The 27109-nt window shown below is 58.9% G+C and overlaps 3 protein-coding genes across 4 annotated transcripts in view; 1 reads left to right on the forward strand and 2 right to left on the reverse strand.

The window, feature by feature from the left end:
* Window positions 1-876: 876 nt before the first annotated feature.
* SYT3 (synaptotagmin 3) lies at window positions 877-17647 on the reverse strand. Its single transcript, XM_074220138.1, has 11 exons — window positions 16492-17647; window positions 11630-11755; window positions 9148-9305; window positions 7956-8475; window positions 6853-7249; window positions 5950-6168; window positions 3402-3522; window positions 2832-3003; window positions 2456-2588; window positions 1847-1915; window positions 877-1463 (listed from the first exon to the last, which is right to left on the reverse strand). Exons 2-10 carry the CDS (start codon window positions 11638-11640, stop codon window positions 1850-1852), a joined length of 1797 nt encoding a protein of 598 aa, XP_074076239.1. The 5' UTR covers window positions 11641-11755; window positions 16492-17647; the 3' UTR covers window positions 877-1463; window positions 1847-1849.
* On the forward strand, window positions 12568-17986 carry C1H19orf81 (chromosome 1 C19orf81 homolog). Of its 2 annotated transcripts, XM_074220140.1 has the most exons (7): window positions 12568-12724; window positions 13211-13300; window positions 15595-15787; window positions 15982-16060; window positions 16243-16363; window positions 16471-16610; window positions 17715-17986. In XM_074220140.1, the coding sequence occupies exons 3-7, from the start codon at window positions 15595-15597 to the stop codon at window positions 17908-17910; spliced, it is 729 nt and encodes a 242-aa protein (XP_074076241.1). In that variant the 5' UTR covers window positions 12568-12724; window positions 13211-13300; the 3' UTR covers window positions 17911-17986. The 2 variants fall into 2 exon arrangements, with proteins under 2 accessions (XP_074076241.1, XP_074076240.1); XM_074220139.1 differs by lacking the exons at window positions 12568-12724; window positions 13211-13300 and adding an exon at window positions 14510-14876.
* Window positions 17987-20802: 2816 nt separating this feature from the next.
* SHANK1 (SH3 and multiple ankyrin repeat domains 1) overlaps window positions 20803-27109 on the reverse strand; it is a 77619-nt gene continuing 71312 nt past the window's right edge. The window contains exons 22-24 of the mRNA XM_074220254.1: window positions 26756-26852; window positions 22175-25271; window positions 20803-21523 (exon numbers count right to left, since the gene is read on the reverse strand). Of these exons, the coding sequence (XP_074076355.1) occupies window positions 20803-21523; window positions 22175-25271; window positions 26756-26852 (3915 nt within the window). The remainder of the gene's footprint in view (window positions 21524-22174; window positions 25272-26755; window positions 26853-27109) is intronic.

A 27109-nucleotide genomic window follows, 5' to 3' on the forward strand; every position in this document is an offset into this window, starting at 1 on the left:
AATCTATCCCCCAGCCACTGGTGGTTTTCCTCAAGCACAAATCCAACCATGTCACTCCCTCCTCTCTAAACTGCTGTGGCTCCTTTTGCCTCCCCAAACAAATACACAACGCTCTGTTTGGCATTCCAGCTCCTCACACCTGGCTCCCCAGTGGGCACTCCTCCATTTGGTGACACTGGTCTCCCGGGGAGTCCCGGAGCAGGACACACTCTTCCCACTTTCTGCATCTTCACTGGCGGTGACATTGCCTACATTTCCCTGCTGCCTGGAATGTGCCCACTCCCTGGCTCTCTCTCCCTTGATGCTGGGCCCTTCCTTCCAGCCATATGGCCAGTTGACCCTGGAAGGATCTTGGCGCTACATACTGGATGGCAACTTGTCTCCCCCTTTATACCTTACTCCTCAAGGGCTGGCCTTGTTCCCCATTCCAGTGGGGGTCTCCATAGACTTCTTGGTCCTGGTCCCCAGGTGCCATTGGTGATCTCATGCTCACCCATCGCTCAGAGCTTAGTTTTCAGAGTTCCAACTTTGAAGCAGACAAATGAGGTGCCAGGCCTTGGGGTAGTCAGACATCTATCTGCCTGCAGGGGGGGGCAGGCTCAGAGAAATAAGCTGGAGACAGACACCATCCCCAGACTCTCCCTCTCCACCCAATTGACAAAGTGAGGCTTGGACCATGTCACCCACTGCTCTGCAGTCTTCTCTAGCTCCCAATTTAAAGAAACCAAAAGACCAATTTAAAAAAAAAAAAAAGGAGTTTCCTCATATTTCCCAGTGAGGGAAGGAAGATAAAGGGAGGGAGGGAGTTTGCAAGAAATGCCCCCTCCCAACAACCTCCTCTGGCCTCCACAGATGACACTGGTCTGGTCAGGGTGAGAGACCCACGGTGTGTGTTTATTGTGGTGTTAGCAGCAGCAGTGAGGGAGCCGGAGACACAGAACAAGACACAGGAGGAAGGGGACGGGAGGAGGCCAGCCCAGACATTTCCAGGCTCAGACACCAGACAGGCCTGCCTGCAGGGAGGGCTGCGACATTCACACAGGCCGGGAGGGACACAGGGAGAGGTACTGGGCTGGGGAAGTCCATGGTAGACATTCACAACAGGACGCAGAGGAGAGGAAGTGACCACAGTTCCTGGATGAATCCTGGGAGTGGGGAGGCAGACAGAGGGGAGGGGGGGCCCCCGGGCCCCTCAACATGCACAGTCCCTCCTTGAGAGGAGAGCCCAAGGATGGGGTGGACAGACACAGTGGGCTTGGGGGCCAGGACCCCCCCATACATGGCCCAGACCCTCAGGTCTTGGCCTCCTCGGAGCCCCAAATCCCTGGCTGGGAGGAAGGGGTAGAGGGATGGGTCGAGCAGCCTGGAGCCTCCCTCCCTCCCCAGCATTGGACAGCAAGTCCATATGGCTTTGAGGAGATGAATTCTCTGTGGGGGGGGCATGAGAGCCTAGAGGGCCAGACCTGGTGGAGAGAGGTGAAGCAGAGGCTGGTCAGTCACTCACCATGTGCCAAGCACCCCACCCCCTAAAGTCCTCTCTCTTCTCTTCCCTTCCCTCCTGACTCCCCTCTCTCCTCCCCATTCTTTCCTGGCTCCCCTTTCCCCCTCCACCCTGGGTCCCCTCAGCCCACCCTACTCCCCCTTTCCCCCCTTCTTCCTGACTCCCCTCTCCCCCACTCCCTCCTGATTCCCCTTTCCCCGCTTCCTCCTGACTCCTCTCCCCACTCTCTCTTGGTTCCCCTCTCCCTTCCCCACATCTCCTGGCTCCCCCTGTCTCTCCTGGGCCCAGGGGTTTTCTATGTGGGGTCTCACACATGTCCCCAGGTGCCATTGGTGATCTGCTCACCCATCACTCGGAGCTTTCCCTCTCACTCAGTCCCTTAGTCCCCTTGGTAAAGCTGGTAAGGGTCTTCTCCTGGAAATGAAAATCCAAATGAGTATTTTGAATTAAGAGGCACCAAGTATGGTCCTGGGAGGAGAGCTGTCCGGGGTCATAGAGACCTGGCTAGTCCATGGGTGACTGACCTGGGTGAGGTCACAGGCAACTGGCTTAAAGCTTTTGGCAAATCTTTGAATTCAGAATGCTCCTGAGGGGATGCCGGCAAAAATGGTGGAGCCAATCGTCCTCTGATTGAATTTCAGACCCCACCCACAATTTATTCATTTAGAGCAGTCTAGTTGTTATTAAGAAGCTTGGCCTTTTAGCTGTCTCCTTGTTTCTAAGCTTCATTCCACCCAAAAGCTGTCTGAGAGACCTTCCACGGATGAGGAAAGTGGCCAGGGAGAGGTTGTGATGTGGGGCCAACCTCAGGTAAGTTTGGCAGGCCAGGGAGGGAAACAGAAGGAAATGGGAGCTGTCCTTGGTAGAGTGGTGGGACAAGAGTAGGGCAGTGAGCAGGCCAGGTGAGGCCCTCCTCACCTCTCCCAGTACCCCCCCCCATGACCCAGGCCCCACCTCTACCAGCTGATGCCAATATTCCACAGGCTTTCGGGGATTGGCCAACATTTCTGCCCAGTGTTCTCGGCCGTGGGCATCAGCTGCATCTGCCCCCACTCGGCAGACCCCAATGACCTCATTGTGACCAATGCTTTGATAGAAGTGTGAGAAGGGGAGAAGGCCGGAATGAGGGAGAGAGAAGAGAAGAGCGCCCATCAGTGCATGGTCCTAGTTGGGCATGGGGCCCATCAGTGCCAAGCCTCCCTCCATCCCAACTTGTCCCAGGACCCCCATGCCAACTCTAGTCCAGGCCCCATTGGCCCCTGGTCCCCAAAGTTCTGGCCCAAGCCCCATTAGACCCATGTCCTCCATCCCCATTCCAAGCTGGGCTTACCAGTCATAGTCCACCACAGCAATACTCAGTCCCACTGCCTCCACACTCTCAGGGGCCACATCAAACACCAGGGCTTCATTGTATGTGGGGTTCAGTGTGTTCTTCTTAATGGAGGTCTTGCGTTTCTTTAGCCTCCGCCCCTCCGAAATCAGGGAGGCCTTCACGTAGGGGTCTGGCCGTGGAAGGAGGGAGCAGGGAGAGCAGAGCCTCAGCCCCTCTCCGGAGCCCTGAGGCCCCAGGCCTCAGCCAGACAGCCTTCTAGGGCTCTCAGCTCTTGCCTATAGGGACTTGGGTGGCCAATCCCTTTGTGCTGGGGTCTTCTTGGGTCCTGGTTTCCAAACCCTTTCTGACACTTAGTTTCCCAAGGATCCGGGTGCCCATGCTCCTTGCCCTTCTCTCTGGGATCCAAACATGGCTTCTAGGTTTCCTCCTGAAATCCTTAGGGGACCAGGTGTCTGCCACCCCCAAATAGGGGCTCCCAGGGCCCTTTCATTCAGGCTCCTCCCCCTCTAGGGGAGGCCCTTCCAGGCAGCTGGGGGTGAGGAGAGCTGGGCAGTCCTCTTCCAGTACCTGAGAAGCCTGTGAGATCCATTGCTTTGAGGTTGGAGGCTTTGATGATGGTCACAGTCAGACGCCCGGCCGTGGGGAGGTAGCACAGGGAGAAGTTCAGCTCCCCAAGGTCAGCTTTCTCCTGGGAGGGACAGAGGGAGAGTGAGGAGATGCAATCAGTGGACTGGCCTCAGCCAGCTCTCACATCCCCTTACCTCAACTGCTTACCCCTGTCTGTGACATGGTGACATAGACTAAGAGGTGACTCTTTGGTGTGACCCATCCTCCAAGGAGCCCCAAGGAGGGTGGAGTCCCTCCTACAACCCCTACCCCCCAGGGGCAGAGTGGACCTCTTCCAGGTCCCTTCTTCCGGATGGTGGAGAATGTCCCTATGGAGGGTGGGTGGATCTTCCCAGCACACCGCCCATCCTCCAGCACTCTCAGACGCAGGTCTTTCTCTCCACTCCCAAAGCCCTCATCTCCCCTGGCCCAAGCTCCTGCCTCACATCCCTCCCCACACCAGTCCATCTTCTGTAGAGCTTCTAAAGTCATTTTCCTCTGATGCTCCTCAGCTCCTTCCAAACTCTCACCTATAGCCTCCAGTCCTGGTCTTCATATCCATTAATCCCCTTCATCCCTCTAAAGTCTATCCAGACTGGTCTTTCTGCCTGTGATACCTCATCTCCTGTCTTTGCACTTTTGCACCTTTGCACAGGTGGTCCTCCAAACCACCTTCATCTCTGCCTCTTAGCACCTATGACTGCCTTCAAAGGCAGCCCAAAAGACACCTTCTATCCTACCCAAGACCTTTGCCAGTTCCCCCTCCCAAAATGAACTAGCTAGAATCTACTCTGGGCATATTTATCCCTGGATAGAATGGGAGCTCCTTGAGATCAGGAACTGACCTGCTTTTTGCCCTTGCATCCCCAACCCTGAGGAGAATGCCCATGTGCTGATGGGTCTTAGTGGAAGGCTATTGGTGATGGAGCTGTTCTGGGTGAATACAAGGGTCCCAGGACAGCTGGGTCTTCTCTTTACTTCTCCTTGGGGGAGGGGGGGGGATTCTTCGACTATTCTCTCCTCATGTCTCTGCAGCCCATCTCTTTCCAGTCCTCACTCTCTGTAGCTCTCTCTGTCTCTCTCTTGCTCTCTCTCCCAGCTATCTATGTCTTTCTCCTCTTTCTTCCCATCTTCCCTCCCTTCCTCCACTCCTCTCCATGGCCCATCTTCTCCATCTCAGTTCCTGTCTTTGCTTTCTGAATGCTCTTAGGTTTCGATCCATTTAACATCCTGACTCAGTGCCAGGCCTGGTAAAGCTGTGGCCACAGCCCCCCCCCCCAGGGACCCGTCAAACCCCATTTGTTCTTCAGGGAAGATGGGAAGAGCAGCCAAGTCTGATGGGGTGAGAGGAGGGGAGGGGAAGGTGAAGGGAGGCGAGAGAAAGCAGAGACAGAGAGGGGTAGAGGCAGGAACAGAGACAGAGAAGTCAGAGTCATAGACAAATGAAGGGGAACAGTGAGTCAAGGAGAGTCAGAGAGAGATAAGCTGAGAGTAAAAAAGAAAGACTATCCAGAAACAATGAGAGAAAGAGAAGGGTCCTGAGCAGGGCAGGAGAAGGCTTCAGGAGCTCCAGAACCAGCTGAGGGGAGGGGGTGGGGGAGAGATGAGAGGGCTCAGAGGAGGAGATAAGAGAATCAAGGAAGAGGACTCCCTTATGGGTCTGCACATCAGGGCCAAGGGGCCGTCTACCTGTCTTGGGGCATCTGGTAAGACATGCAGGATTTCAAAGTCAGGAGCATTCAGGATTTTTAGTATGAGCCCTTGGAGATGACCAAGCTTTTTGACAGATAAGGAAGCTGAGGTCTAGAGACAGGAAGGGCCTTGGAGACTGTCCAAGCTGGGATTCAAGGCCAGGTCTTCTGATTCCATCTTTTGAGCATCACACCAACATTTTCAGAGGCTGAGGTCAGGATGCCCAGAGGGAGGGAGAGGAACCTGGGTGTGAGGGATTGGGGGAAATCCAGAGAGCAAGAATCTGGGAAATGAGTGGTGGTCAGATCATGAGGACTTGGGTTGAAGATGGGAAGGGGAGGGGAGCTGTGGAGAAGTCAGAAGCTCAGGGTGTAGGGGAAGGGAACATCAGAACATCTGGGGGTCCAAAAGGCAGCAAGAAGGGGTCAGGCTGCCAGGCAGTCAAGCCTGGAATGGGTGAGGCCCTGGGGGTCAGAATGTCAAGGGGCTGGAATCAGAAGAGCTGGGAGTTGTGATATCAGGAAGACAACACTTCTGGCAGTGTAGAGGCCAAAAGGGGGAGACTGGGCTTGGAATGGGGGGAGAAATCAGGATATTGGGGAATCAGCTCATCTGACCAGAGTTGAAACCTTGCAAACATGGACTATTGTGGGGGTCAAGGAGTCCAAAGATCAAGACCAGGACAACTTAAGGGCCTGGAGGTTAGGAGGTCAAATGTCAGGAAGTCAAGAGATTCAGAGGTGAGGACCATGAGGACTGGGGATCTGGAAATTGAGAGATCAAGGTCAGAGTGATGGGTTCAAGTAGGGGGACTGACCGAGCCGCCTTCAATGATGTCTCTCCAGAGTGGGCGATCAGGGGGCTGCTCTGCCAGTTCCAGAAGGTTGTCCAGCACCACTTGGCCAATAAGGTCATGTCTTGAGAATCGGTCAAAGTCATAGATGCTAAAGTGCAGCTTCCTCTGGGCCAGCTCTGCTAGCGGCACGGAAAATTGGAAAGTCTCGTTGAACACAGGGTTCAGAGTCTTCCTGTGCACCTGGGGATGGGGAATAGGGGATGGCATTTCAGGATCCAAGCATCCAGTCCTCTGGCCTTCTTGAAGACTCAGAGATTCAGGTCCTGTAGGCTGACCTCTTTTGGAGACCAAACCTCCCAGAACCCAGACTCCCAGCCCCTATCTTCCTCAAGAATCCAAACGTGGTTGTCTTTATAACCCAATCAGCTACAATATTAGGCTCATGTTTCTATTACACTTTAGCACTAGAGGTAAGCATTTGTAGTCAGGATTTCATTTGATCCTCACAACACTCTCTGAGGTAGGTACAAGTATTGTCTCCATTTGGCAGATGAGGAAAGAGTAGTCAGATGATCATACAGCTCATGTCTGAGATGGGATTTGAACCCAGGTCTTCCAGACACCAAGTTCCACTCTCTCCCCACTGCCCTAAACTTCCTAACTTTTGAAGCCTCAGATATCCAATGCCCGGTCTTCTACCTCTTCAGGTCTCGATTATGAGAGCCTAGTACCCGCCATCCTTCAGAGAACCATGCCTCCCCCTGCTTCCAGTGCCCATGGGACACTTGCCTTATCACCCCTCCTTCCACCAGCCCTTCCTCCATCACCCCTTCCTCCAACCCTCTCTCTATCACCCCTCAGCCTCTGCCCACTTGGCAACCCAAGTCCCTCTCTCCTTGGGGAACCCATCGTCCCAAACCAGACCTTGGTCTGAAATTTTTTCTTGCGGTCTGGTAGCAGGTAGATCTTGACATAGGGATCAGAGAAGCCATTGGAGTCTTTGGCTGGCAGGTCAAGGGCCTGGAGGACCCGGACGACCAATTGGTCAGAGCCGTAGAGATAGCGCAGGGCGAAGCTGAAGCGGCCGGCCCCTGGCCCCCCACTGGGCCCAGCCCCTGCCCGCCGGCCCCCGGCCCCGGCCCCTGCCCCCTGGTACAACTCAGGCTGGATCTGCCCAATGAGCCTGGCCTTCTCCTCGCCTGCAGGCAGGGGGAGAGGCAGGGCTGGAGCTGGGGGTCTATCCTCAGGCTCAGTCAGGCTCGGAGCTGGGGGCTGGGGAGTCAGGGGCTGCTGAGTGAGGGGCCGGGGAAGAGCTGGATACCTGTTGGGGGGGGAAGGCAGAGAAAGGGTCAGGGAGAGTGTGACCACTTGACCATCATCCCCACCCTGCAATTGGGGAGGTCTCAATTCAGAGACCCATGGGGTCTGAGAGACCTAGGGGGGCAGAGAGACTCAGGGGGCCAGGGGCTGGCCAGGATAGAGGGGCAAAGGCAAGCAGACAAATCCATAAAGAATCAGCAAACAGAAAGAGGGACCCAAACACATAAAGAGACAGAAATACAAGGAGGTGAAACAGACCCTGGTAAAGAGTAATTTCAACAGGTAGAGAGAGGTAGAGGTGCCAAAGAAGAACTGGACAGGGGGATAGCCTGCAGACTAGAAGGAGGGAGACCTGGGGACATTGGGGGGGGGGAGGGAGAGGGGAGAGAGAGAGAGAGAGAGACACACACACATACAGAGAGAGAGACAGGACACAGAGAGAGACAGACAGAGACAGAGACAGACAGACAGAGAAGTATAAACAGAAGTAAAGACAGAGAGACAGAGAGAGAGAGAGAGAGAGAGAGAGAGAGAGAGAGAGAGAGAGAGAGAGAGAGAGCCCCTATCCAGAACTTTAGAGAGAGGAACAGAAAAGATGTACAAAGAGTTAAGAGTAAGAGCAATAAGAGACAGAAGGAGGTAGAGGAATGAAGAGACAAAGGGAGACAGGCATCAAGGTGTATCCAGAGCCCAGGGATACTTCTTACCTCGTAGGAGGGGCCAGGCTGGTGACCTGCTGGTGGGACTGGGCACTGGGCAGCCCACCCCCCCCAGGGGGCACCAGAAGGAGCCCCCCACCAGTCCCAGCACTGCCCTCTGCAGGCAGTTCAGGTGATGTCTGGCTGGGCTTGACCCCAGCAGCCACTGCTGCGGCTGCTGCTGCGGCATCTGGGTAAGAGTCCATATCCAGGTAGGATGGTTCAGGAGGGTCAGGGCCCCCCACCCCTCCAGGCTCGAGGAGCTCAGAGAAGGGTGGATGGTGGTGGGGCCCACCCAGGAGATGATGTGGGCCACCCAGGCCAGGCCCTAGGTGGTGACCAGCCCCACCACCCACCAGCCCTGCCAGTCCGGCCCCAGGGTCCTTGCGAAGGGGTCCACCCCCAGGGGCCGATCCCCCCTTGTCTCGCCAGGGCACCCAGCACAGCTTCCATGACACGAAGAGAGAGACACCCAGCAGGACAATACCACAGAAGGTCACGATCACTGAGAGCAGGCTCACCGAGATGTCTGGAGGTGGGGGAGAGGTGGAGGGGGCATCTTAGAAGGATGGCCAAGCACCAGCAAAAGCCTGCAAGGGGTGATGGGGGCCAAGGCCCCACTTCATTCCTGTCTCATCTCCTGAATTAATTCTCTTGTCCCTCTCTCTTTGTGGGCTACTGACTAATTCACAAATTCATCCAGATGGATGAACTTCTGGGGGGGGGGGCAGGAAATACAAAGGCAAAAAGAACCAGAAGCAAACAACAGCTCTTCCCCTTCCCCCAAGTCCAGCCATCAGACGTGATGAAAGTAGTGGTGAGATGAGGGCAGGATGAAAGAGAACATGGAGAATTTCTCTTTAAAGGGAAAGTGGGGAAGCTAGGACAAGGGGATTATGGGATACCAGATTGAGAACCAGAAAACACCTCTGTGGATGTTGAGTCCAGAAGCGTATTTACCAATGAATCTCTTGGAAACCCAAAGAGAGTGACTTGACCAAGAGCACCAGGTAGAAAAGAATTTGAACCTTGGTCTTGGGAAAAGTTAGAAGAAATTCACCTTTGGGGGTCTCTTCACAGTAGTGAAAATGCCCTTGTCTTAAAGGAGATAGATAGCTAGTATGGAGTTGGTAGGGAAAGAGGGTAGACAGATGGGCTTTGAAAGACAGGAACCTAGACAGAGGGCTTCTAGGAGACAGACCTGCATCTGAGGGCCGGGGGTAGCCTCGCATCCGCCAAAACTCTTGGCATTTCTCATCAGCATCATGGAGCCGGGAGCACAGGTCAGAGACTAAGGTCAGAGCCCGATGACAAAGATCATCCTCATAGTCCCCTGACATGATTGCTAGGTGTCCTGTCCTGGAGAAGAAAGAGAGAGAGAGAGAGACAGAGAGAGAGAGAGACAGAGAGACAGAGAGACAGAGAGAGAAACAGAGACACAGAGAGATAGACAGGGAGACAGAGAGACAGACAAAGAGAGAGAGAGAGAAGAGAGACAGAGAGAGGAGAAACAGAGAGAGAGGGAGAGAGGGAGAGAGAGGGAGAGGGAGAGGGAGAGAGAGGGGGAGAGGGAGAGAGAGAGAGAGAGAGAGAGAGAGAGAGAGAGAGAGAGAGAGAGAGAGAGAGAAAGAGAGTCAGAAATAGAGTGAGGGATAGAGCCAAGGGAAATAGAAGGAAGAATATACTTGGTGTGATAGAACCAAGAGTTGAACAGCTAATGGGACACTAGGGTCAAGCCCAGAAATGGGGAAAGCCAGAGATAATGTGAGAACACTTAAGGCAAACACACCAAATTTAGTTGGAGGGGATATAGGAGGCTGCAGTGGATAGCAAAAGGAAAAGAAGCAGGAAGAAATAAAGGATAGATGGACAGAAGAACAGGAGCAGGGGAGTGGAGAGGAAGCCTGAGATACAGAGTAAACAGGAAGGAAGATGCCAGAGAGAAAGTTTAGACAGATGGTGGGACAGGAGGAGACCAGACAGATGGGGACATCGAGAAGTGATGAATGAAGGAACAGGAAAATCTAGACTAGGAAACAAAGATAAAGATTAGAAAGACTAGGGAAAAGGAGAGGGCATTGGATATGACTACATGAGGATAGAGATCAGGGTTGGGCAGACCAGGAGGCATAGAATGTGCCAACATTTGGGAGAAGGAGATGGAGATAGGAGTTGGCTGATTGGGAGATAGGAATGAGGTTGGATGTAAAGAAAGACTGAAGGAATGCTATATAAATAAAAAATAGACAAGGGAAAGAAATGGCCTAACAGGAAAATGGAGATAAAGATGGGAAGGTAAAAGGATGGACACATGGGGACAGAACCAAGGGATGGTGGGCAGGCAAAAGGAGGACAAATGAAGCTAGACATATGGGACAGACAGGATGAACAGTGGAATAGGAGAAGGGATGAACAGAGGAAAGGGAGAAGCAATGAAGAGAAAAGGAATGGGCAGAGAAGAGAGACAGATGGGATAGATACAGGTGACAAAAGGAATGGGAAGAAACAATGACTAGATTGAAGGACCGGACAGATGAGGGACAGAAAAGTGTACAGAAGAAATGGTCAGATACAGAAAGTGATTAAGTTTAGATAGATGTGAATCAAGGAGAAAGGACCAAAAAGAGGACCAAAGAAGGGATAGGTAACAAGGAAACAGGAAATGGGGGGGGGGGCGGGATGAGAAAGGAATAGAAGTAGGAGATATGAGAGATGGGACAAGAGTAGGGAGTGGTAAGGGAGCAGAGATAAGGGGCAGATGTGCCTGGTAACAGAACGCATGGATTGATGGGGTCAGAAATAGGAAAAAGGGCAGACTGAATAGGAAAGAAAATGGACAAGGTAAGGTTTGTACAGAGGAGAAGAGAAGAGAGGCTGGCCAGGATTAGCAATGAGAGGAAGGGAGGCAAAACAAGAGGGAATGTTCAAGGAGACAGATAGGGACTGAGAGAAAGAGACTGAAGGATTTGATTAGAGGTGGCCAAAACAAAAGACAGAGTTCGACTGGACCAAGATAAGGATAGGGTTAAGAGACGGGGGCAGAAGAGGAAATGATGGGGGCAGGGTTCAGACAAAGGCTAGACGGGCCAAGAGGAGGGTCAGACAAGTAATAAAAAGTCAACAGTGATGACAAAGGTATAGGAGGGACAGGAGGTGAGGAACAGGAAGGGAAGAGACAAAGATAGAAGGTAGGATAGATGGAGAAAGAGATAAAGTTTCGACAGATGGGAGCTAGTAAGGCAGCAGACCAAAGACTAAAAGACGGGATGGAGAAAAAGATGGGGAGATAGAAGGGGACAGATAGGAAGCCAGTGGAAGGGGGATTAGGGGTGACAAAAGAGGGAACAGATTAAAGGATGGGGAAATGGAAGAAAAGAGCGTCCAGAGAGATGGGCTTCATGGGGACCCTGGCAGGGAAGAATCAAGACAGAAGCTAAATAGGGGAGAGTGGCGAGGGAAGGGCAGGACAAGCAGAGGATGACCGAAGACGGAGATGGGGGATGGACAGATAGGGAGACAAGCGACCAGAGAGGAGAGAGAGAGAGAGGAGAGAGAGAGAGAGAGAGAGAGAGAGAGGGTGTGCAGATGGGGAGAAGAAGAGGGACCGAGACTGGAGAGGGGAGCGAGTGAGGGCTGCTGAGCCCAAGGAGGACAGGAGGGCAGGATCGCGTTGGGGCGCTCACCTTGTCCTCATTCCAGGCGAGTCCTAGGGGGCATTCGGGGCGGGCGGGGAGAGCCCATTGGGGAGAGCAGAGTGGGAGGCGACCCCCCCAGCCCGGTCCCCCACGATCTGGGAGATGCCACAGGACCTGGGGGAGGGAGGAGAAGGGAGCCTCAGCCGAGCTCTCCTCTCCCACCGCAGGCTCGGATGGAGGAGCCCTCCCCTCCGCAGCGCTTCTCGGTCCGCCAGCTCTCTAACCTCCGCCGGGATCCCCAGTGCTCTGCACCCCCAGTCACCCCGCAGCCCGCGGCCCCCTTCCCGGGCTCGGGGACTCCATGTCCCAGCAGGCCGCGAGGCGCCGGGCCAGGCGAGCGGGGGCAGGCGAGCCCCGCGGCCTGCCGGGACATGGAGTCCGCGCAGCCTCCGGCGCTGTCCCGCCGGGCTGGGCGCCTGGGCTGGGGCCGGGGACCCGGCACGGAGGCTGCGCCCGAGCGGAGCGCCTGGGCCGGGGAGGCTGTGGCGGCCCGCGGCCCGGGAGGACCCAGGACGCCCGGGGGCTGGAGGTAGGGGGAAGCCCCGGGAGCGCCCGCCCCCCCCGCCCCTCCTCCCCTCCGGAGCCCGGCCCCGGCCCCGGCCCCGGCCCCGGCCCGGCAGGGCCTTCGTGGGGCGGCGCGGGGACACTCACCCGGAGCCGGAGCGGAGCCGGAGCCGCCACCGCCGCAGCCGCCGCCGCAGCCCCGGCCCGGCTCCGCCCCCGCCCCCCCAGCCCGCAGGTTGGCGGCTCCGCCCCCCGCCCCGCGCTCCAGCGGGGAATCGGGAATCGGACCCGGGCGCCCGAGCACACGCGGGCCCTTCCCGCTCTGGCTCAGGGGCCCGGCATCCCGGCCCCGCCCCTGCTCTGCCGAGACCCCCGGCCCGCCCCGCTCCGAGAGCCAGGCGTTCTCGCCCCTGGCTGTCTTGTCCTCCAGGCCCCGGGCGTGACTCAAGTCGGGGTCCCCAGAGTCCTTCCCCCTCAGGGACTCGGGTGTCCTGGGCCCCAGTTCTCCTGCCCCTCTGAATCCTCCTGCTTCGGGGCCTATCGCCTGCCATCTCCCCTCCCCAGTCTCCGAGGACTCCGGTAATTAATTCAGTTCGACTCCATGGAATTCAATTTAAGCATGTATAAAGCGCCTGCGGTGTACCAAGCCCTGTCCTGAGTGCTGAAAAGCCCATCCCCAATCTCCCAGACTATTCCCGTTCTGAAAGAGCTCTTCCATTCTTCTGGGCCCATTTTCTTTTGCTCTCCCCTCCTCCTTCCACTTAAGGACTCAGGGCCCTGCCCAAATCACCCTGAACTTTCTATGCCTCTGCCTTGGTTTGGTGGGTAGAGAACTCTCAGCCCACAAATCCTAAGGGACCTGGGGGGAATGGGGGGGGGGGTGGAACTTGTAGAAAAGAGGCGCCATAGAAAGTCCGAGAGCCAGACTTGAGGGGGAGGGAGGGTAGAGCAGCTCATTAACTTGGCCCCTCTGGGGATCTGCCTTAGTCCTCTCTGAGGAGGGCCCAGTCCTCTCTGAGGTCTTCACTTTTGTCATCTCATATGGGAACAATCTACCTCTTACAGATTTCCCATGCTTCTCCTGAGGTCCAGATGGAGTGTCTGGGGAAAGGGGCCATGTAAAAATCTCAGCTGCTATCTCTGTGGAGTTTTAAGGTAGAAAACACTTTCCTCCCACCACAGTCCAGTGAGGGAGGGAGAGAGTGAAGAATAATTGCTCTTCCTGTTTTATAGATGAGAAAAACTGAGGTTTATAGAGGGGAAAGTGACTTGTCCAGGGGCACAGAGCTGGTAAGATATCAGAATGGAGCCTGGAACCCAGGACTTTTTAACTTCAAGATTCACAAATAGGCACAGAGTGAGACACCCAGAGACACACACTCAGGGACCTAGAAACCCAATATGCAGAGAAATTCAGAGAGCCAGACAATGGGAGATTCGTAAGTAAATAGAGACAATGAAAGAGCTTTTATATATGCAGAGACCAACACACAGAGAGGCATAGACACAGAGGGAAACTCAACCACCCTTAGAAACACCCAGTGAGGGAAATTCAGAGACTTGCTTAGACACATAAACACCCCCCTCCCATGGAGACATGCCCCCTCAGAAATGTACACAGGCACACTGAGGCTAGAATACACACACACACACACACACACACACAGAAACAGCCAACCAGTTTACCAGAGACAAATGATTATAATCTCATAAGCATACACATAGACACACCTTGAAATTCAGATGTATTCAGATAGTTTCAGACAAACTGGGACACGGACACACACAGACACACACACACACACACACACACACACACAACCCAGCTTACTGGTGGTCTGGGTATTTAGGATCCCTTGCAACTCTAACATAATTTCTGTACTTCTAGGGAAAATGCTGAGAGAGACAGAGATATGAGACAGAGAGACAGAGATAGAGATTACATACAAAGAGATATATAGAAAAAGATAAGAAAGCAACATAAGTCAGAAAGAAAGACAACATTTAAAGGATGGTGGAGAACAAAAGAAAGTCAGAGAGAAAGAAAGGGGGGAAAGAGCCAGGAGAAGGCCACTAATAACAAGCAGCAGAGAAGGAGGGAGATGGGAGACAGAGTGCCCCAGATGCATAGATGTGATCAAAGACCAAGAGACACAGTCAGAAATAGAGACAAAGGGCTGAGGAAGGCCTAGGTATGGGCTGGAAATGGAGAGATAAAAACAAGGCCCCCAAACCAGGATCAAAGAATGAACTGTGCAGAACAGTTTCTGTGTGTCATCAAAAGAGAAAAGACACACACACACACACACACACACACTCACATAGACTCACAGAACCACAGGGATGGCTGTATAGAGGGGCCAATTTAGAGAGCCAGAAGCTTGAGATGGGAGGGTAGACTTGAGGGTGAAAGGTTGCAATCCAGAAAAGTCAGAGAGGAAAACAAAATTAGGGGCTGTGTTGAAGAGAGTCAGAGTAGAAGAGAGGACTAAACTTGAATAGAGATCAGAAAAAGTCTGAAAGGATGTTGAGACACAGGTAGACTCTAATTTCCTCATGGAGGTATGTGAGACGTCCATAGAGATCCTGGTCCAGCCAGCCCAGAAGTTCTCATTTAGATCACTATTTCGGAAAGCAGATGCTTTCACCTCGAGAGTCCTTTCTTTCCAGACTGGAGGCTGAGTCCAGACTCCCAGCTCCTACTCAGCCTTTGGGGGCAGCACCAGAGAGGGTATGGAGTTAGCTATTGCCTGACTTTGGGATCTGGTTCCACTTTAGGGCCTCAGGCAACCTATTACCCAGTCCCTAACTTCCCTTTGGGACTCAGGTATCCAGGTGCTCCAGCCTGCCCCTCCCCCTCCATTAGAATCCACTTTCTGTTTGAATCTTTTCTGTTTGTTTATTTCTGAGTGAGATGGGAGACATGGGAGAGAGTCTGGGGAGAGACAAAGAGGCATGGGATGAGATGGAGTAACAGAGAGAGATGAGGAGAGAAGAAGAGAGATGGAAAGAAAGATGGGAGAGGATGGAGAGATGAGAAAAATGGGGGAGAGAGGGGTTAGAGATGAAGAGAGGAGAGAGAGAGAGATAAAGAGAAACTGAGATGAGGATAGAGATATAGAGGGACAGAAGGAAAGGGAGAAAGGAAGAGAGAAATAGGAGGAAGGCAGGGAGAGAAAATGGAGAGTGGAGGGGGAAGAACATCAAGTGGGGGGGGAGATGTCATGAAACATGGTATGAGAGTAGACAAGTCACAGGGGTAGGAGGGGAGAGGCAGGAGAACCAGTGGCCCATGTAGATTCCCACCCAGGTGTATCCCTCAGGGTTTGCACTGTTCCTGCCCCCTCAGCTGGCCTGAGAAATGGGCAGGTGATTAGAGATGGGGGGACTGGTTGAGTTAGGGCCAGGATCATCCCTGACCTCCCTTGTATCCCCACCATTATACACAGATGCAGCAGCCACAACAGCAGCCACAGCCACAGCCGCAGCAGCAGCCACAGCCACAGCCACAGCAGCTGCAGCAGCCACAGCAGCAGTCACAGCAGCCGCAGCCACAGCCACTGCAGCTGCCTCCGCTGCCTCTGCTGCCTCAGCAGTCACAGGAGTCACAGCAGCTGCAGCAGCTGCAACAGCTGCTGGAAGGTGAGCTAGGAGGCTCTGGGAGCCTTCCTGGGCAATAGAAGACAGGTGGTGTGTGTGTGTGTGTGTGTGTGTGTGTGTGTCCGTGTGTGTGTGTGTGTCTGTGCATATGTGTATGTGTGTGGCAACAGGATTAGGGTTCGGGGTGGAAGGGGAAATGGGCCAGGAGGGCCCACCAGCCTTGACTCTGTCTCTAGGACCAGTGCCACTGCTCATGGACCTGGAGTCTCCAGAAGATGTGCAGCTCCGGAACTTGGGCAAAACCATTAAATCCTCGTAAGTTGGAGGGCCTCTGCCCCAAGCTTGGATTTTCCAGTCCCTGTCTTTTGTACCAACTTTCCAAGCCATCATGTGACCTGACCCTTGCCCACCAAGGCCCTGGCTGGGTTCTGACATATGACTTCCTATTTTTGACCTTTGACCTTTCCCTCCCCATTCCTTCCCCCTAAACTTCCCAGGAAGCTTCAAGTTCGACAGATCCTAGCAGAGTATGAGGCGCTGGACCGGGAGCTCCCATGTATTCGAAAGTTCCCCAGCCCACCCCCAGCCCAGCCCCTCTGCTTGTGCATGGAGTCCTTGGTGAGAGGGGAGGGGAGTGGGGGAGGGAGGGCGGAAGCAAAGAAAAGGGGTATGGCTTTGAATGGCCCTAAGCTTGGTGTTAAGCCCTGAGATCTCTCCCCTCCTAGCCTGAACATGACTTCACCCACCTGGACTTGCTGAATGCCCTGGAGGCTGAGGTGCCAGATGCCATAGAGAGTGGGCGAGTGGGCAGCATTCAGTATGAGAACATGAACGTCATCTGTGGCACAGCTGGACGCAAGGACCGGTGAGCTGCCCAGCCTGGGCCCCATGTGGAGAGTAATGACTGAAACGGCAGGCCATAGCCAAGGACCCAGTGGTCATGCTTGGGAGTGACCCCAAGACTGAGCATAGGTAGACCAGGGACTCAGGGAGTCACCCAGAGAATGACCCTGTGACTGAGAAGGGCCATGGGAATTGACCCCAGACTGAGCATGGCCAGACCAGAGACACAGGGAGCCACACTAGGACTGAAAGGGGCTCAGGGAATGATCCTGTGACTGAGGAGGACCATGGAGAGTGACCTGAGATTGAGCATGGCCAGACCAGAGACACAGGGAGTCATCCTAGGACTGAAAGGGGCCCAGGGAATGATCCTGTGATTGAGGACTTTGGGGAGTGACCTGAGACCGAGTATGGACAGAGCAGAGACCCAGGGAGTGACCCAGGGAATGACTGACTATATGACTGAGGAGGGCCATGGGGTGACCCCAAGCCTGAGCATGGACAGACCGGAGGGAGATACCCTAGGACTGAAAGGGGGCTCAGGGAATGATCCTGTGACTGAGGAAGACCATGGGGAGTGACCCCAGGCTGAGCATGGACCAATCAGAGACCCAGGGAATGACTATATGACTTAAAAGGGTTATGGGGAATGACCCCAAGGCTGAGCATAGACAGACCAGAGACACCCTAGTGGAAAAAGGGGCCCGGGGAATGATCCTGTGTCTGAGGAGGACCATGGAGAGTGGCCTGAGACCGAGTATGGACAGAGCAGAGACACAAGGAGTGACCCAGGGAATGACTGACGATATGACTGAGGAGGGCCATGGGGTGACCCCAAGGCTGAGAGTGACCATGGGGAGTGACCTGAGACTGAGCATGGACAGACCAGAGCCCCGGGGAGTCACCCTAGGACTTTAAGGGCCCTCGGACCGCGGAGGGGCCAATGAGACCCCATGGGAAGCCGGGGTTCGAGGGGGGCCACCTCCGCCGTCCTTCGGTGCGCCCCCTTCAGGAGGAAGCTGAGGCGCGGAAAGCTGTGGCCGCCTCGGGGCGGGGCGGGCGGGGCGGGGCCGCCGGGGCGGGGCCGCCGGGGCGGGGCCCGCCGCCAGCCACGCCCTCCCCGCAGGTGGCTCATCAAGGTGACGGACTTCCAGACCCGCTCGCTGCTGCTGCGCTCCGGGCTCCGTCCCCGCGGGATCCTCCACCCCTTGTCGCGCCACGACGAGCTCCTGCTGGGCGACTACCGCCTGCACCTGCGCCGCGCCCTGGCCCGACGGCGCATGCTCGAGGCCCTGGGGGCGGGGCCCGCCGAGGAAGACTGAGGGCGGGGCCGCACCTGCGCACCGGGCCCGCGGCCCCCCGGGGGCGGGGCGGGGCGGGGCTTCCGGGGCGGGGCCTCCCCAGGAAGGAGGCGGCGAGGGCTCGAGGGCAGGGTGGATACTGTGAGTTTAATTATAAAGAATGACCCGGTACAAAAAGCCATTTCTTTGCAAAATCGGGGAGGGGGAAGGGACACCCCTGGTCGGCTCCCCCCACCCCTGCGCCTCCCCAGGCCAGGCCCGGCCGGGGCGCGGAAAGCCGGGGGCCGCCGAGGGCCGCCGCCCCGCCCGCCCCGCCCCCAGGACCCCGGGCGCCCCGCCCCGCCCCGCCCCGCCCCGCCCTTTGGAAGACAATTCTTCGGGGTTTGATTTGAGCTTTTTTTTGTGGGTTTTTGCGTTTTTTTGCTTTGTATCACCTCCCCGCGCTCGGCCCCGCCCCCGCCCCCCTCCCGTCCCACCCTGGGTCTCGCTCCCCTCCCTCCCCCTCCCTGACCCCGCCCCCTTCCGCGGTGCCCATCCGGAATGAACAAGCCCTTGATAGACGGACACCGCGGGGTCCCCGGGGGTGGGGGAGAACAACGGACGACGGACATGAGGGAGGGAGGACGGATTCCCTCACCCCCTTCTCCCCCCTCCCCCCAACCCTCCCGCAAGATAACCCGCAGATCCCTGACGTGGAGAGGGGGAGGAGGGCTGGGAGCCCCCCCCACCCATGGACGGAGCAACCCCCCGGGAATTTGGGGGGGTGGCAGAAGGGAGGGTGGGCTTACAGTGAGGGGGAAGAAAGGGAGCTCCCTTCTTTGGCAGCTGAACGTGTGTGGGGAAGCTTAGAGGGGCTGTCCTTCCCCCCATGGACGTGGGGGAGGGGTCCCGAGGGCAGGGGGAAGGGTGACTTCAGTCCCCTCCCCCCGAGGGCCTGTGAGGGAGCTGGTAGAGGGAAGGAAGCATTGGGGCAAATGGGGGGGGGGGAGCAGAAAGAGGGGAAGCCATGCTGGAAAGGGGAATGAGGGTGGGAGAAGGGAGGAGACACCAGCATGCAGGGGCGCGGGGAGAGGGAGGGGAGAGGCTGACCCCGAAGGCAAGCCAAGAAGGGAGTGGAAAAGGCGAGTGTGCAAGGGGAGTGTAAGGCTAGGGGAGGAACACGCGTGCCGGAAGAGCCAGTGGGTCCGAGAGAGAGGCTGCAGGACCCCCCGAGAATCCTGAAGGGGGGGAGATCGTGGCAGCGAGCTGCAGTGAGCGTGCAACGACAGGGACCAGAAGGCCAAGCAAGGGGTGGCGTGCGAAGGGTCACCGAGAGAGGAGGGAAGCGGGTATAAGAAGTGGGTGTGCAAGAAGAGCAAGGAAGGGACAGAAACAACGTGTGCAAGAGCGGAGAGAGGGACGAGTTTTACAAAAGCAAGCTGGGGAGAGAAGGTCATGTGTCAGCGCTGTGTGCTCGGGACAGAGGGAGAGGAGGAAATGAGTGTGTGAAAGAGGCGGGAATTGAAGGAGAGCACAGGTCGAGTGTGCGAGAGACTCAAGGAGAAAACAATTGCAACGTATGTAGCGCGAGGCAAAAGGGGTCCAAGTGTGTAAACAGGGCGTACAAGGAAAAGGGCGGAAACAAGAGTAAGAATGAGTGAGCGAGAGGAGGGATCAGAAAGCGGGCGAGAACAAAGCGTAGGAAAAGGCAGAGGGAGGTCCTGGGGAGTGGGCAAGACTGAATGTGGTGGTGAGAAAGGAGCGGAAACAGAAGGGGGAGTGTGCAAGGCCAAACTAGAAGTTAAGTCCGAAACGGGGAGGGGAATAAGGAACCGGCACGGACAAATGAGTGCTAGTGAGTGTCCAGGGGAGGCTAAGGAGAGCAAGTTGTGCACCAGACACGTAGGACAGTCAAGGTGAGGTTTTGGACAGGAGATGGAACATGTACGGGTGTGCAGGTGCAGATGAGACAAGGAAGGCTCGGAGCCGGGAAATGTGCCAGTTGGTACCAGAGGGGACCCCCATGGAAGAGCTAGTGTGAGAGGCAGCCCCAAAGGAGCAGTGATCCTGAGCACGTGTGGAGCAGGGTGAGCGTGCAGGCGAGGGGGGGGGGAGCAGAGAACTCTGGGAGCCAATCTAATGAAGAGGGAGGGGAAGGAAAAAAGTGAGCGTGCAAGAGAGCTGGGTCGCAACAGCTTTAAGGGACCTGCAAGCACCACCTTGGGGAGTGTGCAAGAAAGCAATGAGACAGCGCAAATCTGTGCAAAATAGCAGCCCAGGGACGGGGGTGGCGCATAGGCGAGCGGGCGTGCAAAGGAGCGTGCAAGAGGCCGGGATAGATCGTTTGGGAGGGAAGGGAGACAAGAGAGCAGAAGAAGGATGTGAGTTAGGGTTGAGGCGGGAGGTCAGGCGAGAGATGGGGATGGATGTGGGGCTGGGGGAGGGGATTGGGGACCCCTGCTTTGCCCCCCTTCCCCTGCTGCCCAGGGAGCCCCCTTCATCCAAGTTAGCCTTGGGGCTCCCCGTCTATGGCTCTGCTATTCTCCCTTCCTCTCCCAGGGACCTGGAGAGGGGGAGGTCGGGGTACGTCTTCCCTCCTCACGCCTCTCTCGCTTCAGTCATCTCCCTGGGAGGGAGCCGGGTCGCGTCTCTCCCACCGGTTCCCCTCCCACCCCACCCCCCTTCACCCAACCCCGACGCACACACACTGTCCAGTCCCAGCTGCCCCCTCCTCGGAGGTGAGCATGTCCAGTGGGGTGACTGTCGGCGGCCGGTCGAGCGAGTGGGAAGCGAGTGGCCAGCCCGGGTGGTGGTGGGGGGGGGGGGGCGTGGGGCGAGGGCGAAGGGGAATGTCACGTGACATCTGGCCAGCCTTCCAGAGGGGCGGGGCCGCTGCGCGAGAGCCCTCCCCGAGGGTCCTCGGTGGGCCGGCCATCACCTCTCCAGAAAGAACTTGAGAGCGCGGTCAATGTTCATCCGGTGGCCCACCCGGGTGACGCCCAGGTCCACGTAGTCCTCCTTGGTCAGGGCGGGCAGGTGGGAGCCATCGATCTCGTGGTCCAGGAAGCGAGCTCGGTGCTCCGCCAGGCCCAACCACTCCAGCCAATCGGCCACGTCAAACTTGGTCCAGAAGCCCAGGGGTTTGGCCCCAAACGGCTTGTCCGGGGGCAAGGAGAGCAGGCGCGTAGGCGACAGCGAACGAGAGGCCCCTGCCAGCGCCCCGCCCAGGCTTCCCGCCATCCCCGCGTGGGGGGGTACGAAAACGGGAGCGAAGGGGTCCGAGGCGCCCCCGGCCCCTCCAGTGGGCGAGCCTCGAAGGTCGAAGAGGCCGGGATAGAGGGGCCCCGAGGGCAGGATGGGCAGAGAAGAGGGCCGGGGGGCCGGGCTGACTTTGTGGTCCGAGGGGGGCAGCAAGGAGGGGCTGGGGGCACGTCGGAGTAGAGGGGGGCGCATTTCAAAATCCACGCCCTGGAGGTGGCGGCTGGATGAAGAGGAGGACGGCGAGGGCGCCCCGGCGCCGGTTCCCCCAGATGCTGGGGTCACCCCAGACCCTGAGGGGAGCGGGGGGAGCGGGGGGAGCGGTGGCTTGGGCCAGTTCTGGAATAAGCTGCTGACGGGTTTGGAGAGAAGCGAAGATGGGGGGTCATCCGCGAGCCTGGGGGACGGGCGGGCGAGGACGGCCCCATCCGGGGTTGGAGGAGCCGGACAGAGAGAGAGGGAGAGAGAGGGAAGGGGAAAAGGGGGGAGGGGAGAGCGCAGGAATCGAGAGACGGAGAAAGGAATGAGTGGCGGAGGTGAACCACGGACGGACAGAAGGACGGATGGGAGAGAGGGAGGGAGGGAGGGAGAGAGAGAGAGACAGACAGACAGACGGACAGACGGACAGACGGACAGACAGAGAATGGGATGGAGAAAAGGATAAACAAAGATACGGGGAGATCAAGAGAGGAGGAGGAATGTGAAGAGGAAGAAGGAAAGGGAGGAAAGTCGAGCAAAGGAGCAAAGGACAGGAGGAGGAAGAGATGGAGAGGCGGAGAGAGAAAGGGGAAAGTGGGGACGGGAGAGACGTAGAGGGATAAATGAGGAGAGGAAGGGAGAGGGAGGAAGAAGAGCCCGGAGACAAATGAGATCAGGCAACAAGAGGGAAGATGAGAGAGAAAAGAGAGAAGGGAGACTTGGTGAGAAATCTCTCCTCTGGACTTTGGGCCCCCCTCTCCCGCTCGCCCCCCCCCCTCCGGGGCAGCCCCCCTTTCCCTCCGGAATCAATACCCCACCCCCACCCCGGAGGCCTCGGCCTCCTGCTCACCTCTGTCTCTGCAGGGAGGCAGTGCGGTCATAGCTGGGGTTCTCCCCACCTCCCCCACTGCCTCCTCGGGCCCAGGGCAAGGCTCCGCCGGCCGCGGCGCCCCCAAACTGTTGCAGCTTGGAGCTCAGCTCACTGATGATACTGGCCTTGACGGTGGCCAAGGCCGAGGGCGGGGGCTGGGACAAGGGTCCGGGCAGCGGGGGCAAGGGAGGCGGCGGGGGGCCTGGCCCTTCCTCCCAGGGTAGCAGCTTGCGGGGCAGTGAGGTCGCCCCCGACGGACCTGGCTGCCCGTCGGTGTCGGAGGAGCTGGGCGGCTGGGGGCCCCCACAGCCGCTCAGAGCCAGCAGGCCGTCGGCGCCGGCCACCGAGACCGTGGGGCTGGTGGGGGTGGTGGGGTCGCGGAGGCCCCCGCCCGGGCCTGGTCGGAGGGCCCGGCCTCGCAGCTTGGATGGGGTCATCAGCTGCGGGGGGTAGGGCGGGACCCCGCCCCCTCCCCCGAAAGCCTGGCCATCCAGGTAGGCCACGTAGGTGTCCAGGAGCTCGGGCCCACCCCCGCCGCCGCCGCCGCCGCCGCCGCCGCCGCCCCCGCCCCCTCCTTCGGCCGACAAACTGCTCAGTGTAGACGCGCTGCTGATGGTCTCCAGGGGGTGGTCACTGCTGCTGCGGCTGTCCACCTCCTCGATCCCCGAGTCCGTCCCAGGGGGCGGCTCAGGGCCTGAGCCGGGGCCCGGGGCGGCGGGGGCGGCGGGGGCGGGCGCCGCGGGAGCCGGGGGCCCCGGAGCCGGGGGGTCGCCGGGCCCGGGGGCGGCTCCCTGGGTCAGCGTGGCCACCTCGCTGTCGTAGGACGTCAGACTGGACGCGGTGGAGTCCAGAGCCGGGCCGGAGGCGGCCGCCGGGGAAGGGCCCGGGGCCGGGGCGGCGGCGGCGGCGGCAGCGGCGGCGGTGGCGGCGGCGGCGGCGGCGGGGGCCGAGGCTCCCGAAGGCGGGTCGGGCAGCGGGGGCGGGGGGCCGGGGGTCAGCGGGGATTCGGGCTTCTCGAAGCTGTTGGAGAACTCCAGGGGCGGGGGCAGCGGTTCTGCGAAGAGAAACTCGCCGTCCTCCACGTCCACCGACGGGGCGGGCGGGGGCAGCACTAGCAGGGGCAGCCCGTTCTCCTCCCGGCTCCGGGGGGACGAGGCCGAGGCCTGGGGGGGCCCCGGGGCCGCCTCCTCCGAGGGGCCCCCTCGCCCGCCTCCCCGGGGCTCGCAGTTCTCCAGAAAGCGCACGTGCAGCGGGAGCCGCTCCGAGTCGTCGGGGCCGCCCCCGGCCCGCCAGCTCTTGGCCGCAGGGGGAGGCGGGCCGGGCTCGGGCCCCAGCTGCAGCAGCAGGGGCCCCACGCCGGGGGGCCCGGGAGGGAGCCGGTGCAGGAGGGATCGGCGAGCCGCAGGGGGGCTGGCAGGCAGGGCCTTCTCCTGGCTCCCGAGCGCGGCCCGGTAGCCTAGCTCCCTCCGCCCGGGCTCGGGCGGGGAGGCGCCCCAGAGGCGCAGCACTGGCTCGTGGTGGGGGAGAGGGTGCGCGTGGTGGGGGTGCGGGTGCGGGTGCGGGTGCGGGAGGGGGGGCTCGTAGCGGGGCGACGGGGGCCGAGGCGGGGGCTGCGGAAGGGCGCCGCTGCCTTCCGACGACTCCTTCAGCGCCCGCTCCCGGGCGGCCAGGGCCAGCCCGAGGGGCGAGGCGGGGTCCAGGGCTTTGCCGGTGAGCGGGTGGACCAGGGGGCGCGGGGGCAGGAAGCTGGTGAAGGCACTGACCCCGCCGCCGCCGCCCCCGCCACCCCCGCCGCCGCCGCCGCCGTAGGCCCGGCCGGGCCCGTAGCCCCCGTAGGCGCCGCCGGCGCCCGCCTCCAGCCGCAGGTAGGGCTCGGCCGAGAACATGCCCTCGTCGATGGACTTGGAGTGGCGGAGGCGCGGCCCCGGGGGCGCCGAGCCGCCCAGAGCGGCCTCCCCGCCGTCCTCGTCCCCGGCGTCGGTGGACAAGAAGAGGGTGGAGCGGCGGCGGGCCTCGTTCTGCCAGCCCCCCTCGCGCCGGGCCGCCCCCACCAGGGCCGCCCCGAACTGGCTGGTGAAGTCCAGGGTGGCCGGGCCGCCGGGCGACGGCGGGGCGGGCAGCGGCGAGGCCGGGGGCCCGGGGGAGGCCGCGGGGAGCGGGGAGGGCGGCGAGGGCCCGGCCTCGGCGGGGGCCGGGGGCTCGGCCTCCGTGCTGCTGCCCTGGCTGCTGCGCCCGCTGCTGCTGGTGGACGGGGCTTTGATGATGATGGTGGGGATGGGGATGGAGTTCTTCTCGGCCGCGGCCGGCTGCGGGGCGGCCGGCGAGGGGGGCGGCGGGGCGGCGCCCGCCCCGGGGCTGACCTTCTGGGGCTCGCCTTCCACCTTGGTCTGCTTGACCAGGGGCCCTTTGCGGCCGCGGCCCGAGCGCGCGGGGACGTACATGGCGGCGCTGGCCGCCCGGGGCGGGAGCTGGAAGTAGCGCAGGGCGGGCGCCGGGGAGGCGCCCCCGCCGCCGCCCCCGACGCCACCGCCGCCGTGGTGGGAGGGGGAGGGCCCGGGGCCCCCGGGGGACGGACTCGGGCCGCCGCCCCGCCAGCCCCGGAGGCTGGGCTGGGGACCCAGGGCCAGGCGGGGCGGGGGGTCGTCGGGGGCGCCCCCGGTCTCCATCTCCGGGGGGTGGGGCGGGTGGGCGTGGTGGTGGTGGGGCTGCGGGGGCGGGGCGTGGTGGTGGTGGTGGTGCGGCGGGTGGTGGTGGGCCGGGGGCAGGACGCCCGGCCCCGCGTGGTACAGCCCCTTCTCTCGACCCGGAGGCCGGGAATCGGGGAGGGTGGGCCCGTCGAAAGAGGCCGGAGAGGAAGAAGGCAATGGGCCTCCGCTGCCTGGGTTGAATGCTCCAGCCCGAGGGGAGGGGGTGAGACGGCCAGAAGAGGACGACGGGGCCGGCGGCGTGCTGTAAGGGGGCTCAGGTGGGGATGTCGTCGGGGGTGGGGGGATATCTTCTGAGCCCGGGACTGACAGACTTCGGCTGAACTTCATGGCTGGGGGCGTCAGGTACGGCCTGTCGTCCTCCGCTGCCCCTGAATGGGCGGAAGCGAAAGGGGGGGGGGGAGGAGTGAGTCGCCTCCCGACCCTGCCCGACAAGCCTGGGGTCCGGACCTTCTCCATCCATCTTTCGTGGGGGGGGGGGGGTGGCATAGTCCCTCTCTTACTTCGACCTTGCGAGCTCTGTGGATTCTTTCCCGTGGGCTGCCCTCCATCCACTGGTGCAGATCACAACCCTTCCTGCCTTGGAGTCTCCTTGCTCAGTTGCGTTGGCCAAAACAAGCCGTCACTTAGTGACCAGTCCACTGGTGCGGCTAGGCCTCTGTGGATTTGGTCAGACCCGGCCTCGGACTGCAGATCCATGGTCTAGCTCTGAATTAGTCCGAGAAACCCGCACCCACCCACTAAGGAGGAAGGACTTGTCAGGGGCCTTGCCAAGGGCCTGGGCCTGGCCCTTTCTGGGCTTTCCTTTCGTCCTCGATAAGGGAGAAATAGAACTGAGAGAAGGCTTTGCCAGCCTCGAAACTTCTGGAAACAGCCAAGCTGGAATGGGCAGAGAGCGGCTCAGAACCAGGAGGGCCCTGCATTCCCATCCTACCTCTGAAATTACCTGACTGTGTGGCCCTGGACAAGTCACTTAAGCCGGCCACTGATTTACCCAACTCTCTAGACTTGGTTGGGAAGAACTAGCACCCGGTATTTGTAAAGGGAGTTTCTCCCTACTTAGGAGATTACAGGGCCGGCCCCAAGAAGCGGATTGTTAGCAGAGGCCTTGCTGCCAGAGAGGTCTGGAGGAGTCACCCACTGTCCAGCTGCAGAGGCTGCTGGGAGGTCTGCAAAGAGCTCGAGAAATAGCTCAGCTGACCCTCACAAAGATCCTAGCGGGGAATTACTCTCATCTCTGTTATTATCCCCATTTTGCAGAGGAGAAGATTGAGGATGAAAGGATGACTGGCTGGGACTTCATCGGCCAGGGGATTCAGCTTTAGGAAGGCCAAGGATCCTGTCTCGGGTCCGATGGTTTTCTGAGGCAGAATCCAAAATCAGCTCTTTGTGACTAGTCCAGGACTCTCCCCATCCTGGGATTTGCCCCAGGTCTTTGGAATGTGGAGGCCAGCTCTCTGGGCTGAGAAGTAACACTGCCTCTCCCATGGCTGCTTACCAGGCTTTTGGGGGACTGCGGCAACAGGCTTCCTTGTGAAACAGTCCACCATCTCGACACAATTCTGAACCTGACTAGCCTTTCTACCACATCTGAAGTTTGAAAAAAATCCTCTCTTCCCAACAACCCACTGACAGAGAGGGACAAAAAAATGGCCGTCCCTTTTTTTACAGAAAGGGTAAATTAAGGCTTGGAGCAGGGAAATGATGCTCCAAGGTCACACACACACCCCTGAATCTGGGGACAAGGGAAGAAAAGAAGGCTCACGGGATCCCAATTCTGTGGGTGATGTAATAATCAGGTCCTCCACAAAGGTGGTTTGCCCCAGCCCATTTTCTAGCCCCATGCAGGACTTACCAATAGACTTTTGTCGCAGCATGAGACCCGGTCCAGGGGGTAGGTAAGATGGCCGTTCATAACTAGGTTGGGAGCGGTGGTGGGGATCAAAGCTAGACTGGGGAGGGGGCAAGGGCAGGGCGATAGAATAGGCAACAAGGAGAGAAGTTAGAGTCCTGCTTCCTTTCCTTAAGCACCTTCCCAGCTTTCCCTTCCCTTTCCCTTCCCCAAGGAAGGATCACTGATGACAGAAAAAAAGGGGATCAGATAAATTTAGGAGGGGAACCACTAAGATGTACAGATCTGGGTCCCCAGAAATCAAAAGGAACAAAGAGCCCCACCTTCTCCCCCAATCTGCAGTGGTTAAAGAAAGAA

The sequence above is a fragment of the Macrotis lagotis genome, chromosome 1, assembly GCF_037893015.1.
Source record: "Macrotis lagotis isolate mMagLag1 chromosome 1, bilby.v1.9.chrom.fasta, whole genome shotgun sequence".
Classification (NCBI taxonomy): Eukaryota; Metazoa; Chordata; class Mammalia; order Peramelemorphia; family Peramelidae; genus Macrotis; species Macrotis lagotis.

Excerpts from the sequence above, each read along its gene's own strand:
- SYT3 (XM_074220138.1), bottom strand. Across the intron at positions 8,476-9,147 it reads CCCCCGGCCCTCAGATGCAG|ACATCTCGGTGAGCCTGCTC; the intron begins GTCTGTCTCCTA and ends CCCCACCTCCAG. Across the intron at positions 3,004-3,401 it reads GGATCTCACAGGCTTCTCAG|ACCCCTACGTGAAGGCCTCC; the intron begins GTACTGGAAGAG and ends TTCCACGGCCAG.
- C1H19orf81 (XM_074220139.1), top strand. The coding sequence starts at position 14,784 with ATGCTTTCACCTCGAGAGTCCTTTCTTTCCAGACTGGAGGCTGAGTCC. Across the intron at positions 16,061-16,242 it reads GGCAAAACCATTAAATCCTC|GAAGCTTCAAGTTCGACAGA; the intron begins GTAAGTTGGAGG and ends TAAACTTCCCAG. Across the intron at positions 16,611-17,714 it reads ACAGCTGGACGCAAGGACCG|GTGGCTCATCAAGGTGACGG; the intron begins GTGAGCTGCCCA and ends CCCTCCCCGCAG.